This window comes from Salvelinus fontinalis, chromosome 9 (assembly GCF_029448725.1).
Source record: "Salvelinus fontinalis isolate EN_2023a chromosome 9, ASM2944872v1, whole genome shotgun sequence".
In the NCBI taxonomy this organism is placed as follows: domain Eukaryota; kingdom Metazoa; phylum Chordata; class Actinopteri; order Salmoniformes; family Salmonidae; genus Salvelinus; species Salvelinus fontinalis.
Window position 1 is genome coordinate 42769353 of NC_074673.1, and position 22271 is coordinate 42791623.

At 44.1% G+C, this 22271-nt stretch overlaps 1 protein-coding gene across 1 annotated transcript in view; it reads right to left on the reverse strand.

The window, feature by feature from the left end:
* The window catches only part of LOC129862645 (A disintegrin and metalloproteinase with thrombospondin motifs 20-like), a 141708-nt gene that overhangs the window by 51836 nt on the left and 67601 nt on the right, over positions 1-22271 (reverse strand). Inside the window, exons 12-23 of the mRNA XM_055934506.1 lie at positions 17545-17690; positions 17000-17181; positions 15886-16022; positions 15412-15529; positions 13474-13569; positions 10700-10866; positions 10426-10555; positions 6548-6674; positions 6266-6476; positions 5826-5990; positions 4994-5164; positions 2977-3204 (exon numbers count right to left, since the gene is read on the reverse strand). Coding sequence (XP_055790481.1) covers positions 2977-3204; positions 4994-5164; positions 5826-5990; positions 6266-6476; positions 6548-6674; positions 10426-10555; positions 10700-10866; positions 13474-13569; positions 15412-15529; positions 15886-16022; positions 17000-17181; positions 17545-17690 — 1878 coding nt within the window. The remainder of the gene's footprint in view (positions 1-2976; positions 3205-4993; positions 5165-5825; positions 5991-6265; positions 6477-6547; positions 6675-10425; positions 10556-10699; positions 10867-13473; positions 13570-15411; positions 15530-15885; positions 16023-16999; positions 17182-17544; positions 17691-22271) is intronic.

Below are 22271 nucleotides of genomic sequence, written 5' to 3' on the forward strand. Positions count from 1 at the left end.
TTATCCCTGATGTCCTTACACAGCTCTCTGGTCTTGGCCATTGTGGAGAGGTTGGAGTCTGTTTGATTGAGTGTGTGGACAGGTGTCTTTTATACAGGTAACGAGTTCAAACAGGTGCAGTTACTACAGGTAATGAGTGGAGAACAGGAGGGCTTCTTAAAGAAAAACTAACAGGTCTGTGAGAGCCGGAATTCTTACTGGTTGGTAGGTGATCAAATACTTATGTCATGCAATAAAATGCAAATTAATTACTTAAAAATCATACAATGTGATTTTCTGGATTCTTGTTTTAGATTCCGTCTCTCACAGTTGAAGTGTACCTATGATAAAAATTACAGACCTCTATATGCTTTGTAAGTAGGAAAACCTGCAAAATCGGCAGTGTATCAAATACTTGTTCTCCCCACTGTACATAATGAGTAATGATAACTTGGCTGTCTATACACAAGTGGTACCAGTACTGAGTCGATGTGCAGGAGTACGCGGTAACTGAGGTGTAAAAGTACATAACTAGTTATAAAGTGACAGGTAGTAAACAGTAGCAGCAGTGTAGTGATGAATCAAAAAAAGTTACTGCAAAAAGGGACAATGCAGATAGTTAATAAAATAGCTACACGGACTAACTATTTAGCAGTCTTATGGCTTGGGGTTAGAAGCTGTTCAGGGTCCTGTTGGTTCCAGACTTGGTGCATCAGTACTGCTTACCGTGCGGTAGCAGAGTTAACAGTCTATGACTTGGGTGGCTGGAGTAAATATTTAGGGCCTTACTCTGACACCGCCTATTATAGAGGTCCTGGATGGCAGGGAGCTCGGCCCCAGTGATGTACTGGGCAAAACGCACTACAATCTGTAGCACTTTGCGGTCGGATGCCAAGCAGTTGCCATACCAAGTGGTGATGTAGCCAGTCAAGATGCTCTCAATGGTGCAGCTGTATTACTTTTTCGAGGATCTGAGGACCCATGCCAAATCTTGTCAGGCTCCTGAGGGGGAAGAGGACTTTTCGTGGCCTGTTCACGGCTGTGTTGGTGTGTTTTGACCATGATAGGTCCTTAGTGATGTGGACACCAAGGAAATTGAAGCTCTAGACCCGCTCCACTACAGCCCTGTCGATGTGGACGCTCTCGACCCTCCGTTTCCTGTAGTCCACGATCAGCTCTCCTTTGTCTTGCTGATGTTGAGGGAAAGGTTGTTGTCTGGGCATCACACTGCCAGGTCTCTGACCTCCTCTCTATAGGTTGCCTCATCGTCGTCGATGATTTAGGCCCACGTGTCAGGAAACTTGATAATGGTGTAGGTTGAGTCGTGGGTGAACACCGAGTACAGGAGGGGACCGTCAGGAAGTCCAGGATCCAGTTGCAGAGGAAGGTGTTTAGTCCCAGCATCCTTAGCTTAGTGATGAGCTTTGAAGGCACCATGGTGTTGAACGCTGAGCTGTAGTCAATGAACAGCATTCTCACGTAGGTGTTCCTTTTATCCAAGTGGGTAAAAGGGCAATGTGGAGTGCAATAGAGATTTGGTCATCTGTGGATGTGTTGGGACAATATGCGTTATTGGAGTGGGTCCAGGGTGTCTGGGATGATGGTGTTCATGTGAGCCATGACCAGCCTTTCAAAGCATTTCATGGCTACAGATGTGAGTGCTACGGGGTGATAGTCATTTAGACAGGTTACCTTGGCGTTCTTGGGCAAAATGTACGTGAAAACACTTGCCAGCTGGTCAGCGCATGCTCTGAGTACGCATCCTGATCATCCGTCTGGCCTATGGAGAGCGAGACCACACAGTCATTCGAAACAGCTGGTGTTCTCACGCATGGTTCAATGTTGCTCGTGGCTGGGTTTCACTTTGTAATCCATGATAGTTTGCAAGCCTTGCCACATCGGACGAGCGTCAGAGCCGGTGCAGTAGGATTCGATCTTAGTCCTGTATTGACGCTTTGCCTGTTTCATGGTCCGCCGAAAGGCATAGCGGAATTTCTTATAAGCGCCCGGGTTAGCGCCCCGCTCCTTGAAAGTGGCAGCTCAAGCCTTTAGCTCAGTGTGGATGTTGTCTGGCTTCTTGTTGGGATATGTACTGTAGGTACGGTCACAGTGGGGACGACGGCGTCAATGTACTTATTAATGAAGTCGGTGACTGATGTGGTAAACTCCTCAAATTGGGTCCCGGAATATATTCCAGTCTGTGTTAGCGAAACAGTCCTGTAGCTTAGTATATCAACTCATACTGGTATATAACAACAGTCTCTTTCAACAAACGTTTGAGACACCACTTCAGCCACTTCAGCCTCTGTAACTGTAACAAACTGTGTGAATAATTGGTCATTCTCTCTCTCTGTCTTCATTAAAGACTACTCCATAAGGTTTTCACCTGGTGATATTCTAGCTGCACCCGAGGGAACTCAACAGGAGGACAAGGTGAACATTACCAAGCGGTAAATACCTACAGCAATCAAAAGTTTCACTTCTGAGGGAAATGTATGTGTGTTTTTGTCGGAGGGACCACACTTGCGCTAGCCTCCTCTTAGACATGCGAGCTCACCGCCTCTCTGTCAGACATTACTGATAGTCTGAGATTCATGTTTGAAACCCAAGCCTGGTGTTTAGACCTGGTTTTCATTTGCACTGGAAAACAATGCAAAGCATTAGACAGACAGAAGCCTAAACAAGGCTGACCGACTGCCTAGGCCAGGATGAGGGAGCGGGAGTGTGAAGCAGGGGTGTGTGAAGCAGGGGTGTGTGAAGCAGGGGTGTGTGCTGCATTTTAGAAACTACTGTACCAGTATGAGCACTACTGTATAGGTGAGTGTGTATGGGCCTATATAAAGGGGGGGGGGGGGGGTGTGTGTGTGTGTGTGTGTGTGTGTGTGTGTGTGTGTGTGTGTGTGTGTGTGTGTGTGTGTGTGTGTGTGTGTGTGTGTGTGTGTGTGTGTGTGTGTGTGTGTGTGTGTGTGTGTGTGTGTGAGCCGTTGCTGTGTTCACCGTGGTCCAGGAGCCGTATCTCCACTGTGTGAAGAGCTGACCAGAGCTGTCAGGGCGGACGGTGCTGTGTTGAGGAGAGGCCCAGGGACACGGTGCCACCTCACAGTCCTGGCTGTCCCTGGGTCTGGATGCAGCGTTACACTCCCTGTCATCCACCGTGTCACCATACGCCCCTGACACACACCTCACAGCCCGCATCTGGTAACTATGGCCACACGTCACCGCACACTGCAACAACACACAGGAGAGAAACACACAGGGTCAGACAGTAAAACCTTGGCTAGCAGATCCGTGATTACTTCAAGGAAGGGTGGACGCAATTTTAACTCACACAGAGTCTAGCCCAGCTAAGCCCAGTCTAACTCAGTGTAATTGAAGCCTACTACCTCCCCAGATGCTCACCTTCTACCCCAGATCGCTGTGTGTGTGTGTGTGTAGGGGTGCACATTTGGTGTTGAGTTGGTGGAGGAAGTGCTGCAGGATAGGTTTATTTGGGCAGTAGATAATGATTACATAGGTATTAACAGACAGATATATAGCAGCTCTGTCAATAGAAGTATCTGAGTATCCCGCCCGCCAACTCGTTCAGCTGAGTCAATGAATGGTCAAAGACATTCCTTAATTCGCTAAATTGCTCATTCATTTATTTATTTGCTAATTTGCTCATTCATTTATTTATTCAATAATTTCAAAATTCAAATCTCCAGACCGGGTGTGCGTATAGTAGAGGTCTTCATGGGTCTGAGTGGACCAGACATACCCGAGGCCCGACTACGGCCCAATCGAGTTCGGGTCTGAAATTCTAACTTTTCCTCGGGTCAGGGTTGGCTCCTGTTTGATTGTCATCAGGTCCCGGGGTCTATGTAATTACAGCTGAGTGGATCAAAATGGACCCAACCACGGCTCTGCATAGCCTACAGCATATTTATTTTATGCTAATAAGGTAAATTAATTGAGTTATAGAAAACTTAGCCAACATATAAAAGACTCGTTAACCAGAAGAGCAACTTGGCTGATAAACATATTATTTTGTCACTTGGGTCCAATCGGGTCTGGTCAAGGTCGAGTTATCCTCAGGTCCATTCCGGTCGGGTCTGATTGCCCTTGGGTCCAACTTCTTGGACTCATGAAGACCTCTAGCGTATAGACTGAGAGTATTGGACTAGCAGACTCACAAGGTGTGTGTGTGTGTGTGTGGCTCCTTCTAAGGCAGTGGGGAAACCTAACAGCCTGGTGAGTTATGGAGTGGTGTGCTCTGATTTGAGCAGCCATTTCCTCCCTAGCGTTTTCACTCTGCCTGTCACGTTCCTGACCTATTTATGTTAGTTTGTTATGTGTGTTAGTTGGTCAGGACGTGAGGTTGGGTGGGCATTCTATGTTTTCTGTTTCTGTGTTGGTTTTGGGTTGCCTGGTATGGCTCTTAATTAGAGGCAGGTGTTTGGCGTTCCTCTAATTAAGAGTCATATTTAGGTAGGCGTTGTCACAGTGTTCGTTGTGGGTGATTGTCTTCCTTGTCTGTGTCTGTACACCACGCGGGACTGTTTACGGTTTGTTTGGTTTGTGTAGCCTATGTTCCTATTCGTGCGTTTTTCTTGTTTTATGTAAGTACGTCATCTAGGTCTGTCTACACCGTTTGTTGTTTTTGTTAGTTTAATCAAGTTCGTGTTTCGTTAATAAAATATGTCTTTTCACTACGCTGCGCCTTGGTTCCCTCAATACTCCTCCTCTTCAGATGAAGAGGAGGAGGACTGCCGTTACACTGCCCTCATATCCTGTCGGAATAAATCTGACCCCACACACAGACACACAGACAAACACCACCGACACACACAGGGAAAAGAAGGGGATATACTGTATGTACAACCAGACATAAATAACACACACTATAATGTCACATACTCCAAAATTAACTATTGCACTCCTATGCACACACTAAGATTCAAACACAGATGCACACCAAGAATCTGATTCTATCAGACACACACACACACACACTCACAGATCCATCTGGACTCACCGGTCCCCAGACTCCGACCTGCCAGGAGGCACACTCTGGCAACTCACAGCTCCCCACAGCCGGAGGCTTAGTGTTCGGGTCACAGAAGTGTTCGCTCAGCTTCTCCTCTCCTACCCCCATGCTACAGGACACCTGCCTGTGCCTCATCCCCTTCCCACACGTCACCAAGCACTGGGAGGGAACACAGAGGGAAAGATGGGGTGTAGGAGGAAGACTAATAAATTCAAGTTGGTCACAACAAAGAGCAGTCGATTTTGGACATTTGAAAAACAAAACAAAAAAACACAAATGCACAGCACTGGCTCAAACTTGATGAGGCTCAAAGCTTAACCCTTTGAGTTGTTTCTGTTTTAACCCTGTAACCACGCGGAATTAACGGGTCAAAAATTGACGTTCATCCAATTACGGCAAATTCCGAAGTGAAACTATGAGATCAGGTTGAATAAAGTCTAAACTTGTTTGTGTGTATGAAGGGCGTGTGTGAGTGGGGAGGGTGATTGTGTGTGTGTAAAATGTGTAAAATGTTATCCTCAAAGTGTGTGTGTGTGCATGTTAGAGCAAATCTGTGTGTTTACATTGATACGCATATAGTTTATAAAGCGTGTATATACAGTATTTATGTGTGTGTTATTATGTGTGTAGGAATGTTTATATAATGTGTGTTTATAGACGTGTTTATGTGTGTGTGTGTGTGTGTGTGTGTGTGTGTGTGTGTGTGTGTGTGTGTGTGTGTGTGTGTGTGTGTGTGTGTGTGTGTGTGTGTGTGTGTGTGTGTGTGTGTGTGTGTGTGTGTGTGTGTGTGTGCAGGCGCTTGTGTGTGTGTGTCCTGTACCTCGCTCCACTCGCTGGCTGACCAGCCAGGGCAGGCCTGGTCGTTGCAGCTCTCGGTGACCAGTCTCAGGGAGTCACTACAGTCCCTGTCCACCAGTCTCCTCCCCAGGTTGTTCATACAGTAGGAGTCCCTGGTACGAACCCCGCGACCACACGTCTTAGAACACTGCTCACGTCACAACACGTTAGAATCAGCATAAGACTCACCATTCAACTTGTACTGCACCAAACGTATAACATACCCACTTTTACCTCGAGTCTATATCATGTCCACTTATAGTAACACGGAAGCAAAAGTCAAGTAACATCTGTCATGCATGAGGAGACGAGAAATGAAGAGGCTTTTTATCAAGACAATGTGCAATAGCATCACGTAGTGAAAACAAGTATTATAATCATCTTTCACTTAGATGTGTGTCTTTGACTGTAGTTTCCACTGACCTGGGACCAGGTGCTATACTGCCAGCTCTTGAGCAGACAGTCCCCGTGGCAGGCCTCTCTGGCCTGTGGTTTGGGTAGGTCAGAACAGGCCCTCCCCTCCAACCTCTCACTCTGCCTCTTCAGCGAGCTGTACCTCATACACTGCACGTCCATGGTCCGGTAGCCAGGGCCGCACTTAGCAGAGCACTCACTCTTCCCTGCTATGTGCCACCTGCAAACAGGCTATATGGGTTAGTGTCTGTTTAACAGATATACAGTGAGTGTGTGTGTGTGTGTATCTACCTGAGTTCACAGTCAGTGTTACATGGCTCAGTGGCAGCGTTGGGACGGGGTAGAGGCTCACAGCGCTGGTCAGAAACCCCCAGGTGGTCACTCTTCCTCACACACGCTGCCTTGCGCCATCGCTCACCTATGCACACACACACACACACACACACACACACACACAGACCAGGGATTCTGTTAGGAAAATGTGGCGCCAGACAACGTGACCTGTAAGATATTAATTTACCAGCCATTTGAGAAATTGACCGAACCCATATGAATTTGGGTGCATAAACCCATTAGGTTGTCCACCCACGGTGCTCAGAATGACAGAAATCACATGTAGATTATGGTAATTCATCTCAACAAAACATGTAGATTATGTAATGAAGCAGCCAATAAAACTTCATTTTCAAACATTTGCCAAAATGCATTTTGCGGGAAAACACCGTTCTAAATAGCGCACCTGATAGCTGTTCCATATGTGACAGAGACAAAGATCTCTGTTAGAAACTTAGAAAGAGGGTGAATCTAAAGATGCAACAACTGGGATGGGTTGCTAATATGACTAGGATTGCACCTTTTGGATTCTGGACAACGAAAGAAAGTTGATATGAAAACCAATAGAACAGGAGAGAAATGGAGGATAGGCCCAGCTGATGATTGAGTTGGGGCTGTCAGTGAAAAGCACCTAAAATATATGTGAAGATAATGTGTCGAGTGTCATTTCAAATGTTGAGACAAGAATGGGAGGGGTGTTTGGTGAAGATAAAGGTGAGTCTCTCCCCAGTCTGGCTCAGCTGACTCCCGCCACTTCGTGCGCATTCATTGTTTCATTGTGTGAATGTCACCAGTAGTAAAAGTACCGTTAATCCACATCATTTGGTTACACACATTTCTGTTAATGCATGTATTAATTACAGTAAATTACCGTTGTCATTCTCAGCGTGGAAACGTTGTTTGCCGAGTTCACAACCTGCTAAACTTGTGAGAAACAAGTTTTGGTTTATTTCATAACAACAATTTCCAAGATTTTTTTAATTATTTTTTATTATCTTTTGTTTGGAGTGCCTCATGTGAGCATGTGTCTGGTTTCTCTTTCGTCCTGAAAATGTTGAGTGAGCGCGCATGCCTGAGCACCATAGCGCGGAAATGTAGGAAAGTGTTTTAATATCCACTGTGAATGATATATTAAAACTATAGTTCCTCACAGTAAGTCTTTCCAACAATCTCCCCCTCGATAATCACCAGTTATAGGTTAAGTTAAGTTATAGGCCTACTGCTGCATTGGCCTATAGGCTACGACTTCAATGCTCTCATTTCTTTAGCCGCCAATGGATCACAGTGTTTCAATGTGTCCGTATGGCATTTTAATTCAGATTTTTATGATTAACCACGTGAAAATGATTAAAAAAATTAAAACATTATTATTGAAATGAAACTGTTTCACGAAAATGCACATATGAAAATCATAACTGGCACGGAGAATGGTAAAAATGGTAGGATAAATTAAGTAAGCTTCCCCAAACTTGAAACTCATGCACCGCCTATGAATTCTTTATAAAATCATTGCCTCCGCGTTTCCATGGTAGGATTTAGCCTATAGTCTACTTTGATGCAAGGTAAGACATGCCTCATAATATGAAATAAAACATTTAGATTTCCAACAATTAAGTATGTTTTCAAAATGCATACTGCCTCCAGCTCACATTGTAAAGTCGTGGGTGACACGCTGATAGCCTGTCGCCTTCACTTGAAAGGTGACCGCAACGTGCGCTTTAATTAGTTGAGAAATACAAATAGTAACGTTAGCTGTTTTTAATCGTACACCAAAACAGTTTTGAAACACGCGGTTGGATTTAGAATCGTACGAACAAATATGAACATGTATGTACTCACTACTGTACGTCTCTCTGGATCAGAGCGCCTGAAAAATGTCAAACACTTAAAAAACATGTCTCTCAATGAATGGGCTGATGAAAACATGTTTTACTACACCAGCAACCAGCTGAGGCTCTGCAGGAGAAATCCCGCTCAAAATAGTATGCTGTGCGCGTGTGATAGTTGGGTTGGATAAATAAGATACATGATGACTAACAAAAATACACACAGGCCAATTGAATTCCACTAAATTATGCAAATTAGACCGATAAGCATAATGGCCAAATGTATTTCCATCTACTGGTTTTGCCATCAATTAATAAAAAGCATTATTTTGTAATGGAATTTCGTTTTCTACTGGACATTTTGGCTGGCAAAAGTTGTATTTATTGTCTTTAAAAATAAAATAGGACAACCCTGGTACACACACACACACACACACACACACACACACACACACACACACACACACACACACACACACACACACACACACACACACACACACACACACACACACACACACACACACACACACACAGGTAAACTTTGGATTAGACCCCATTTGACTAAAGGATTGACTGCCAAGGAACGCATTTCCCCCTCCTTTACATGTTTTGATCAACTTCCTGCCATTGGCCAAATGGTCTTAGCTGGGCTGGGATCAAACAGTTTCAACTGGATCCTGCTAATGACGCTGTATGCTCTGAGGCAAAGGAAGTATCAGCCCCTGCTTATAGGCTCAGGGGGTGGAAGGTGTACTGCAGGAGTCCCCAACTAGATTCAGCCGGGGTCTGGTATTTCCTTGAGCGGATGGTCGGGGGGCCGGAACATAGTTATAGATCATTTTTACACTGCAGATTGACCACAAGAATGCCAAACAGATTTAGTATTTTGTCAAAAACAAAATCATTTCAAACCTTGATAACATGGGATACGATTACGTGCCTCTCTATTTATGCAGGGGACTACATGGGAACAGATTTCCTAAATGAAAATCACATTGAGCTCATTTCCTGGTTATTTCACAGATTTTTATGTCCAAGAACAACAATAATGTTTTTGGCGTGCAGGCCGCCTAGATTAGATGAGTTTATTAGTCACATGCACAGGGTCGCAGATGTAATCGCAGGGTACAGTGAAACTCTTATGCGCCGAGATCCAACAGTGTAGGTAAAATGTTTTATAATAAAGTGAATGAGACAATAATAATATACACTGAGTGTACACAACATTAAGAACACCTGCTCTTTCCATGACACAGACTAACCAGGGGAAAGCTGTGATCCTTTATTGATGTCACTTGTTAAAGCCACTTCAGTCAGTGTAGATGAGGGGGAGGAGACAAGTTATAGAAGGACTTTTAAGCCTTGAGACATTTGAGACATGGATTGTGAATGTGTGCCATTCAGAAGGTGAATGGGCAAGGCAACATATTTAAGTGCCTTTGAACGGGGTATGATAGTAGGTACCAGGCGCACCTGTTTGTGTCAAGAACTGCAACACTGCTGGGTTTTTCACACTCAACAGTTTCCTGTTTGTATCAAGAATGGTCTACCACCCAAAGGACATCCAGCCAACTTGACACAACTGTGGGAAGCATTGGAGTCAAAATGGGCCAGCATCCCTGTGGAACGCTTTCGACACCTTGTAGAGTCCATGCCATGACAAATTGAGTCTGTTCTGAGGGCAGAAGGGGAGAGGGTGGTGCAACTCATTAGGAAGGTGTTCTTAATGTTTTGTACACTCAGTGTTTACACACTTACAACTGTAGCAATAATAAATGTCCATTGGGGGGTGGGGGCAGGGTAAGTGTCCGTTGGGTGGGAGGCAGGATGTAGAATGTCTATTAGAGGAGCAGCAAGGGGGGAAGTGAGAAATGAATGAAACAATAGCACAACATGATAATATTTATTCTGTTGGGGAACCCTGATGTACTGGGATGTGATCAACCGGGTCAGAGCAGAGGGGCTGCAAGGACACATGGCTAATTGGGTGGACGACTACGACCTTACCCTGACACATGCGGCTGCACTCCAGCCAGGAGCCCGAGGGGTCCCACACAAACTGTTCTCTGTGCTCCTCGATGGGGATGTTGAACGAGTAGCGCACGTCTGGGTTGTACAGATTCCCCACACACAGGACCTAGGGCAACAATTTGAAAAAGCTTTAGCAATATAGAGATGGGGAGATGGGGAAGGAGAGGGGGAGAGAGAGAAAGAGCAGAACGTGAGAAAGACAGAAACAAAGAGCGAGAGAGACAGAGAGACAGACAGACGTCAGCCTTGCCTGTAGGATGAGTTCCTCCTCAACACGTTCAGTGCAGTTGATGCGCTCCTCTTTGGTGTCCGAGCCGCTGTACTCAATGACGGTTCCCTTGAAGGGGATTTCCCTTTTGAACATGGCCACCACAAAGTTTCCATTCAGGAGAAAGTTAGAATGGCTGTCAGATAAAGCTGAAAGGAAACAAAAAAAGAGAGAAAAAATATAAATATAAAATATAGCCTCAACACATTTGAGAAAAACTGCTTTCTTTGCAATTTACTCTGAGTTTTGTGGGTTTCAGGTTTGGACAATAGTTTGAGGGGGAAAGTAGTATAAACATTCATTGACTTCAAACCAATAATGTTCTGCAATGCCATTGTTGCATGGGGGTAAGTAAAAAAATTGGTGGCTCCAAATTGCAGTAATTTGGAGCTAGACTGCGTGACTCTCCTTGCCAACTGACATTACAATGCTAACAAAGTAGCCTCCAAATCCAAACAATTACATAAAAGCAAGCACAAACACAAACGCACACATGCTGAACCAACTCTGATATACACACTAACAACCAAACACCAACTAGCTAACCCCTTCAACACACACACACAAATGATGGTTCTGAGAAATATGCAGTAATTACAATGTAATTACAATGTGAGAGAGCCCATGTTGAAACAATGTGTGTGTGATTAGGTCTCCTGTGGTTCTCGAAAACTCTTTCAGCGATTAGCTTCGCTCACGGTTGGCCATGTGAACTATAATTCCGAAGCTATGTTAGAAACGTCAATCATCGCTTGCAATCGGTTTTCGAAACATATGGCCCTTATCTTTTAAATCAGTGAGAAATAATCTTTCAAATAAAAAAAGATACACCTCCTGTAGCAGATATGAACAGATCCAAACTCTATGTGTGCCTCCAGTTGACAAACTACACTTCCGCCCCAGTTATGCTTACACAGAGGTGTTCGGAGCATGCTAGATAGATCATTAGCACAGGTGGCCGCCTATGTCTTCCGTAAACGAGTGCTGTAAGGTGGAGATATGGCCGTGTGGGAACCCTAATCCTATACAATATGTTTTTTAAAAACAATTATTTCAAGCTGATATGAAAGATATGTTCCTTATGTCTCTAAAACCGTACCGCAAGCCATGCGTGTCAACGTTTAGAGCAAGCGTCTGGGCTCATAACAAAAGGCCCCCAGGAAGAAGATGCCTTCATCAATAGGAGGTAAAGGTAGTTAGCGTTTATGAATGGCCTAGGTCTCCAGTAGGGATGGATATTTTAAATAATGTCATTATTTCTGAAATTACAAGGTTTCTGGCACGGAGAGACAAAAAAGTAGCCACACTGACTCATGCTAGTTAGACAAACCTGTAGATGCCATAGGTTATCAACCATCCAACCTGCTAGTGTCTGTCTTTACTGCATCAAATCAATGTGAAGAAGCTGGCTAAAATAGCCATCAAGCTAGGCTAAATTAGGCTATTTTGCTATGCTCCCCGTCCTTGTTTACAACAACTCCATTCAGATTAAAGAACAGCCTACCCGTCGGGTGCTTATTGTAGCATCCTCCTTCTCATTTAGCTAATTTAACCCGTCATTTTAATTCCATTTAGCTTTGATTAGAGACCTCCAACTTTACATTGCTTGCTACATAAAGAGCCTTTGACTGTAGTGCCACGTTGATTGGCCGACAATAACAACAAGCAACACGTGTGAAACGTGTGAAGGCTAAGGTAGGCTTATTGTCGCATTCCTCTGCCCAGGCTTTGCTGATGTATGCCAGATCTTACAATGTCTGGATAGGTATTTTACGTATCAACTAACCACATATGTTATAGCACTCTGGTGCCCAACGGCACAGTCAATGGCGTGGCATGCAAGCATTGGTTGATGCATGCAACATCTGAGCAGGGGAACGCGACATGCCAGATCTTACAACGCCTGGATAGATGTTTTAAGTCTCAGTGGTAAACCACATCATATGTTATATCAATCTGTGAGTCGATGACACAGTCAAATTATTTGAGGAATACATATTTATTTCAATAGGTAATGAAACATAGTTAGTGTTAAATTACACGATCAAGACTGCAAAGTGTGTATGTTTTTTTCTCTGTCATAAAAACATCATAAAAACTACTCTCAAAATGTGGTTGTTTTATTAAATTAAGAATTTCAAACACACACACACACACACAGCCATGGTCCATCTCATCCAGCCCCTATGTACTTTCATCAGGCCTCGTTACACATGCCTCTAATTAGCACCTATTCTACACTCATTCATCATCCTCTCATTCTGCCACTCCGTTTTCTTTCCCAGCTAGCCCTTATGGCCTGACTATGTGGGCCCACACCCCGCCATGCTTCCTCCATATACATTCTGACTGGTATAAATGACCAGCGGTTTGGCATTAGTCCATACTTCCTCACCCCCTTCCTTACCTTGTACCTACAGCTGAGGTCGCTGGTGGGTAACCATGTTCTGACCAATGGCTGCCCTTTGATAGAGGAGGGGGAGAATCACATTGACCTATTGTATGGTGCACACCATTTAAAGGGGTAAAAATAAAAACCGCTATAAGCCTCTATAGTTAGAAATTATTTGTCATAAACTGGCTGTGAGTGAGTTGGCTTGGTGTGAGGCACAGTGGCTAACTAGTGACACCATCACACATAAGCACAGGGGACTGAGGTGACATCCAGAATAGTGATCTCTCACACACACACACACACACACACACACACACGCGCACACACACACACACACACACACACACACACACACGCTCACCGAGGTAGTTGTCATCCTCCGGCTTCCCAGAGTAGCTGACCTGTTTGATATCAATGTTGGTGGCTCCTGCAGGGATCCGAACTACTGTGTTGTAACCTGGATGGAGAGAGAGAGACAGAGAATGAAAGAGAAAGAGAGAGAGAAAGACAGAGAGCGATGTAGTTTACGGTGAGAAAGCTAAGGGCAACCACAACAGTCCCAGTACTCCCAGTACTGAACAGAACAGTCACACCTTGATTTAATGGCTTCACTATGCGGTAGGATTCAGGATCTGTGATCTTCCATGGGAAGGGAAGGCGAGCTCTTACCTCTGGGATTAAAATGTCACACTTGGAAAAATAAGAGGAGCTCTAAAATAACCTGTAGAAGGTTCATTTCACTCACAGAGGCCCACCCGTGAAATAATATGTAATTACTCCCCGGCCCGGTCCGGCGATTGCCCTGTAATTTCCCTGGTTCTGTGTTCCATGACAGGCCGACATGGGAAGAGGTGAACAGGAAGAGGGAGGAAGAGAGTAGAAAAAGAACAGGAGATAGCGGTGAAAGGGACAAAGAGAGAGGTGGAAAGAGGGGAGAGAACTAGGAGGATGGAGTTTGAAGATATATTGGAGTGAGGGGAGAGGAGAGCAGTCAGAGAGGAAAGGGGTTGAAAGAGAGAACTGGATTAAAGAGAGGTGAGAGAGGGGGAGAAATAGAGAAGAGAGAGAACGGCATGGGCCACTCAGGGCTAGCACTACTAAAGGTTATCTCTCGTCACACCGACCAGCCGACTGGCCAACCACACACTCCCAACACACAGTTTATCCTTCAATCTAGGAGCATTGGAATAATCAATCATTACACCCCAGTCCAAGATCCGCGGTCAAACGATCCCCATAGCAACATTACACATAGGCTACATTCGGTGGTTACTATTGTTGATTGAAGTGCATTGTCTATGTAGTCAAAGTAATAGCCCCTTAACCCTTATATGCTACAGTAACTCTGGTACCACAAGAAAAAAGTCTTACAGCATCAACCAAAACAAAAATAAACGACATAAAGTAGTTGGTAAACAGCAATTACTGAAGAAGGTTCGTGACAAGTCAATTCAAACCCATTCACTTCAGTGCTAAAAACAAACAGCAGCATAAATGTCTCTTCTGTGCTGTTAGGATTTAAGTAGCATGTTAAATTCCCGCTCTAACTGGCGAAGACAGCTTAAGCACATAGGTACAAGGAGTAGGTGAACTGAGTAAACCGCAGACCAGGTCCCCCTTAGAGAAAGCCACAGCGCCTCCACAGGCCCTCGAAGCCCCCGAAACAACCATTGACCACACATACAATCGAATACAACCGCAGGGCGACCGCGGAATGTAAACACAGTCCTAAAGGAAAGACACCCCTGTGCACCCTGGGATAGCTGAGCCTGGCTGGAGAGAGGGAGGAGGGAGAGAGAGGGTCTGGTTACACATGCTTGGCCCAGGACCCCTCGGTACAGACACAAGGGGAGGAATGGACATACAGAGAAAGAGAAGCGAATAGCAAAACTAATATTGAGTCAACTTGACCGGAGCCACACCTATGGTCATTTCTATTTTGTTCTTTTGCAGCTCAGACTTGAAGGTGATTGGATGTAATTAGCGATTGGCCTGGGATGAGATATCATACTAATCATGAGTTTGAGGGGGTCAGTTTGAGAACTTCCAGTGTTTACCTGGGCTTTCCACATGCAAAGCAATGTCCCAAAGCCAAAAGAAAATAATAATTGCCTTTACTAGCATCCAAAAGTTATGTCATAATTCTGTGGTCATCTGTGCAGTATTCAAGTGTCAAATAGTTTATGGCAAGCGTATTGTATTTCACCTGTTCATCGAGAATTGTTATTGTGAACAGTGTGCAATACCTTCTTAAGTATTTTGGAATACAGGGAAACAGAAGAAAGGCAGCCAGGCTTACCATACTCAGCGTCGTTGAAGGTCCCAGCGAGGGTTTTGCAGGAGGAGTTGTCCCCTCCACACACTCCACACTTGTCGTTCTTCGCCTTGGAGTTCAACACATGGTCACAGCCTGCTTGCTGTGGAAATGCCACAGAGACAAACCAATCAGACAGGCGGTCACACAGAGACACACCAATCAGACATGGAGTCACACCAAGGGCTATCTCTGTCATCAGTGGTCACAAACCTGCACTAAAAATAGATGTTGTTATCCTCAACCCAACATCCACAAAACTACAGCTTTCTCTTTGAGGAGACAAAAATTGGGAAAACGTGTGTGTGTGTGTGTGCGCACTCTGATACAGAAGGTCAGCATCAGTAACATTTCACAACATTGTAAGCGATATGCTGATATAGACAGACACATCTGAGAGAACATATAAGTGTGTAGCTGTGTTTGATACACAGTGTTGATGTAAGGGAGTACAGCTACCCGACAGAGGCCTTGAACGCAGATGTCGTAGGTGTCTGGGCCACATGGTGTGCCGTCGATGACGCGGTCCTTCAGCTGATAGTAGGCCATTGTCCCGGTAACCCGACAGAAGAGCTTGCACCGATCCTTCATTAGAACTACAGAGGAAGGAAAGATAGAAAGAATACTCCATAGTTCGTTTTTTCTTCTATGTGACATATTATAGTGAAACACATAAAAACAACAGTATTTTACAGTAGAAGCCTACTGTTGGCAAATTAACAAAAAAAAATATATTATACACAATAGTACTGCTATTTACATTTTTGCTAGGGTCAGCAGTTAGCTTTGCTGAAATACCAACATTTGTACCAGTTATTTGGAAATATTCCACTCTGCTTGACAGCATTTTGGCCTCTGTGCTTGGTCAGTTTGCTTGTTTAACATTGTATTGTGACAGCTTGAGGTTACTTCTTCGAAATCATCAACACTGCGCCAAAGCCCTGTCTCCTTTGCCAAACGGCATCTTGTCCAGCAGAGCAAGCCATCACAATAATTATAACAACGCATGAGGTATAGAAGAGGGAAGCTATCCAGGAGCATCATATGGTAGTACTGAATGTTTCTATAGTGTTGATTACATTCATCCGTCTGTTCCTATCCAGACTAGGCTAAGCGTTGAGGGAAGAACACACTGACAGAATCTGCCTCTACGGAGTCAAAAGCAAACAGTAGAGTTAGTCTATTTACCAGGACAAGATGGGGATTGAGGGTATGAAGACAGAAGCACCAGAGACATGTTTTTATTTATATCATCCTGAAAAAGATTTACTAATAATCCCATTTAGCCCTCAATTAGGCATGGTGGACTTTCTGACAGTTGACTTAAATCCGGTAAAGTCTGGTTCTTTGAGATCTGTGAGGGGTCATCAAGAAGTGTCTATAGGGGTCGTATAGTATAATGGTACACATAATGTTATCATGTAGTGCCTCCATTACAAACTATAACAGATGCCTGGTGTTCTCATGGTTGAACTGCTTATGCAATGTGCACTAGCACGAATAATACATGGAGTTTTATATACAGTAGTGATTTTCAAGGACCCAAAGACGCTTTAAAATAAAGGGTACTCACTACCGCTGTACTTGGGCATCCAGCGGACGGTGGGAGGTAGACCGTTGATGTTGAAGTGCTTGCCGTCAAACTGAGAGCACTGCTCCTCGCGGAAGTCTCTTTGTCCTCTGGGACACGGCTCAGTGTTGCACGACCGGAACTTCATCCTTCGACCCACACAGAACTTTCCTCTGTTCCTGGGCCTGAAGAAACATTACGGCAAAAGAACTTGATTAAAACATGACTGACATTCACAGAGGGTTTGACTCTGATTGATATGTGTTTTGCCAAGTACGCAACTCAGGCTTTTTTTGTGGCTTTTACTCAGGTGTAGTATTGTTTTGACGAATCAGAGCCCTTACTCAAGGTGTGTTATTATTGCTTTGACTGGCTACTCCTGGTGTGTTTTGACTTAGTTTGGCTTAGTTAGACTAAGACTCAGTCTTACTCAGGCTTGAAGGAGTCTCCTGTTGTGTTTGGACTGGTTACTCTAAGACTCCTAAGGCCCTAACTCCAGGTTGTTGCAGTCTCCTGGCATTTTGCACTAGTAGGAATAAGAGTCTTACTCAGGGTTGTTGCAGTCTCTGGAGGTGCTCCTGGTGCCTCCTCCACAGGTCCTCGAGCAGACACTGTAGGGTCCCCAGGGGCCCCACTCCCCATGGACCGGCCGCAGGTCCAGCTCCTTGTTCACACACTTCCCATGTCTGCAGTGCTGCACAGAGAAAGAGTACACTATATACACAAAAGTATGTGGACACCTCTTCAAATGAGTGGATTTGGCTATTTCAGGCCCACCAGTTGCAGACAGGTGTATGAAATCGTCACTGCCCTTCTAGAGCTGCCCCGGTCAACTGTAAGTACTGTTATTGTGAAGTGGAAACGTCTAGGAGCAACAACGGCTCAGCCGCAAAGTGGTAGGCCACACAAGCTCACAGAACAAGACCACTGAGTGCTGAAATTTGTTTCCATGGCCGAGCAGCTGCACACAAGCCTAAGATCACCATGCGCAAGTCGGCTGAAGAGGTGTAAAGCTCACCGCCATTTTACTCTGGAGCCGTGGAAAAGCGTTCTCTGGAGTGATGAATCACGCTTCACCATCTGGCAGGCCGACGGACGAATCTGGGTTTGGTGGATGCCAGGAGAACGCTAACTGCCCCAATCCATAGCGCCAACTAAAAACGTTTGTTGGAGGAGGAATAATGGTCTGGGGCAGTTTTTCTTGGTTCGTGATAGACCCCTTAGTTCCAGTGAAGGGAAATCTTAATGCTACAGCATACAATGACATTCTAGACGATTCTTTGCTTCCAACTTTGTGGCAACAGTTTGGGGAAGGCGCTTTCCTGTTTCAGCATGACAATGCCCCCATGCATAAAGCGAGGTCCATACAGAAATGGTTTGTTGAGAGTGGTAGGGAAGAACCTGACTGGCTTGCACAGAGCCCTGACCTCAAACCAAAAGAACACCTTTGGGATTAACTGGAACGCCGACTGCAAGCCAGACCTAACCGCCCAACATCAGTGTCCGACCTCATTAATGCTCGTGGCTGAATGGAAGCAAGTCCCCGCAGCAATGTTCCAACATCGAGTCGAAAGCCTTCCCAGAAGAGTGAAGGCTGTTATGGCAGCAAAGGAGGGACCAAATCCATATTAATGCCCATGATTTTGGAATTAAATGTTTGACGAACAGGTGTCCACATACTTTTTGTCATGTAGTGTATAAGTGGTAGGTAAGATTTCCAATGTATTCCAATGTATTCGTGATGGACATTTGGAAAAATAAACTTGAAGCTTGAATTTGAAACTTGAGCCCACAAGCACATACAGGGGGATCATCTTAGAGAGTGTGACATCATCACTCATCCAAATCCCAACCAACACACCACAGTGCAAGAATGTCAATTCAGCTCTGGTTGGTGCAGAACCACATTTAGCGCAGGCAGCGATCACAGCTGGGAGTGTTGTCCCTCCTTCCCTTCCTTAATCCCCTGTTTAGATGTAAAACTATACCCTAAAAGAAACTGAGGGGGATGCTAATCCTACTATCATTTACCCAAGAGGAATGTTTCCAAGTTCCCCATGCAGCTGTGGGGATAGGGCCTGTCGGCTCCGGTTCAGCTCCTAGCCTGCTGTGTGGGGAGGGATGAGGGGAGAGGAGGGGATGAGGGCAGTGCCAGTGAGTGGAACCAGAGCCAACAGCACTCTGCAGAGCTGCACACCGCAACACTTCCATGTTGTCAGCCTTTATTACATCATGGATTGACCGAGGGGGCAGCCAATAAAATCTTCAAATGCGTTTGGCTGTTTCTTCTCAATGAGCTAAGCCAGGTCGTCTCCTGTTGAATTCCTTCTCTGCTGGTGTCACATGCCCCCCTCTCGTGTGGACAGCCAGCTATTCCTCCAAACTATGTAAGGGGGCATCCCAAATGGCACCCTGTTCCCTAAATAGTTCCATAGGTATCTGGTCAAAGTAGTGCGCTATGTAGGGAATAGGGTGCCATTTGGGACGCAACATGAGCCTGCCATTACTATGGAAGGATTTCATCAGCAGTGATGGAAATTAAAAGTCACCCTACCCTTACAGAAAAAACACATTCATTTACATGTGATCTTATGTCAAGTTGATGTGATAACATGTGACAATATGTAAAAGCAACGTGATACCATTAAACTACACGTAAAAACATGATCTTAAGTGCTAACTCGATTTTCACATGACGTTTTCCACATTTGAAAATGCAATTCCACATGTGAGAGTTAGATTTTCACATGTGAAAGTGCAAATTCGATTTTTACATGTGAAATTAAATGTGAACCTGCAATTCATGTGAGGTGAAAACGTTATTCTCCTCGTGTGAGAAGATGGTGCTAACATGTGAACTCTAAACTTAATACATGTGAACATATTGTTTCATATTTCATATTGTTTCATATTGTTTCATGTTTCATATTGTGAACATATTGTTTCATATTTCATATTGTGAACATTTTGTTTCATATTTCATATGTTTCATATTGTGAACATTTTGTTTCATATTTCATATGTTTCATATTGTGAACATATTGTTTCATATTTCATGTTTCATATTGTGAACATATTGTTTCATGTTTTATATTGTGAACATATTGTTTCATATTTCATGTTTCATATTGTGAACATATTGTTTCATGTTTCATATTGTGAACATTTTGTTTCATATTTCATATGTTTCATATTGTGAACATATTGTTTCATATTGTGAACATATTGTTTCATGTTTCATATTGTGAACATATTGTTTCATATGTTTCATATTGTGAACATATTGTTTCATATTGTTTCATATGTTTCCTATTGTGAACATATTGTTTCATATTGTTTCATATGTTTCCTATTGTGAACATATTGTTTCATATTGTTTCATATGTTTCATATTGTGAACATATTGTTTCATATGTTTCATATTGTGAACATATTGTTTCACATGTGAACAACTGACCTCATATGTGTCTCTTTTGTTTTAACATGTGGACATTTCGGCTCAACAGGTGAAAACAGCTATTTCACATGTGACAATGCAATTTCACATGTGTTTTTTGTAAGGGAATGAAATGGTATGGGGGTTTGAAAGTAAGTGGTACACTGTTCAGCTAAAATAGTGTAAACATCTTTAGCCAATGATAATATGCTTACATTTGGCATGATCACAGTACTGACTTGTCAATATGATCCCACCTGGGATTTAAACTCACAGCTTCTTGATTTGGGGTATGCTGATCTTTCTGCTGCACCACAAAGTCTGTAACACATGGAGCAAGAGTGCCAACTGAACTGCTATTTTAGTTATCAGTTAATCTAATCTTCTCTCATCATTCATTTAATTAACTTATTTAGCCAATTTGAGGGTTTTCTGTATAGCTGTCTAATGTTGGCGGGGCATATTACTCAGTTTCCATGTTACTCCTGAATCACTATGATCAATATATTCCTTTTGTATTTTTAACCAACACAACCAACACGTGAAGTGTTTCAAAAACACATGGTTCCAATTTTCACGTCAAATAAAATGTCACGTGCAAAATGTCGAAATTTCACATGTGAAATCATGTGGTTTTTCCGTAAGAGTATGGACATATGGAGTGAGGAAGGACTGTTGAATAAAAAACAGGAGAGGAAGAAACAGTCAACAGATTTATCACAGTATGGCCATACACATACTACCCATTCACATTGATTCATAACCTTTTTTTTAAATTACATAAGCACACTGTGCATGAAGATAGTGTGGTATGAACTGACGAAATCCTGCATTTATGTTGGGTATCGGGAAACCTACCGACCAACCCCTGCCAAAAAGAGGTAGACCTAACAGTGCTTTCATAAACCAAACATGGAAGCCTACTTAGTTCTGTATATGTAACCAAATCTCTCTCTCCGTAGAGAAGATAGCAGGAGGGTCCTTTTCAGAGAAAGAATGCGGGACAAGACGGCGTCTGTCTGGGTGCACTGCGGCAGGCAGGCAGCCCGTTGTCTGGGCACAGACATGGGGAGTGGTGGCGTGGTGGCGATAAGAGAAACTCTAGCGTTGTGATAACAGGGTAACAGAGCTCATTACTGGCTTGACATCAGGAGCGGTTTGCCTTTCTCCCCATTCAGACAGAAACCATGTGACCAGACCACAGCCCATTGGGCACACTCACCAAGGAGGCTGCTGTGCTGCTTTGAATGTACACAAACTGTCTTCTATGGTATGTAACATGTATAGATACAGTCCCATCTGCATGTTCATTTGTCGTGCAGAAGGCCAGGAGGGAAAGCTCCTACGGCTAAATCTCCAATTTGCCTCAACTGTATACTTTTACTACTGAGCAAATTACATTTGACTTATTGTTCAAACTGCTCACCCGCTCCCCTATGGAACAGATGTTGTTTGACCGTATGAGACCCTGTCATAGATGTTCATAATGACTCTATTAAGTCAGAGAGAACGTCAATCACAAGGGGTCCTCGTCAGGGGAACAGTGAGGTTGAGGTGTCCCTGTGTATGCCTGAGAATGAATGTGCTCTAAGCTGTGCCATGACCTGGGGTGAACACCTGTGGATCTCCCTTCCATACCGCAGACACACACACATCCCGAATCTGGCACGGCCACTACGACGATGGCTATGGTGCAATACACTCTAAAGAGCAATGATGGAGTATAAGGGATATACATAATGACAGGCAGGTGTTAAACAGCCCGCGGGGATGAACTAAACAAAACCACAAACATTTCCATAATTCAGACAAGTTTTGAGTAATGATCTGGCCTTTCTT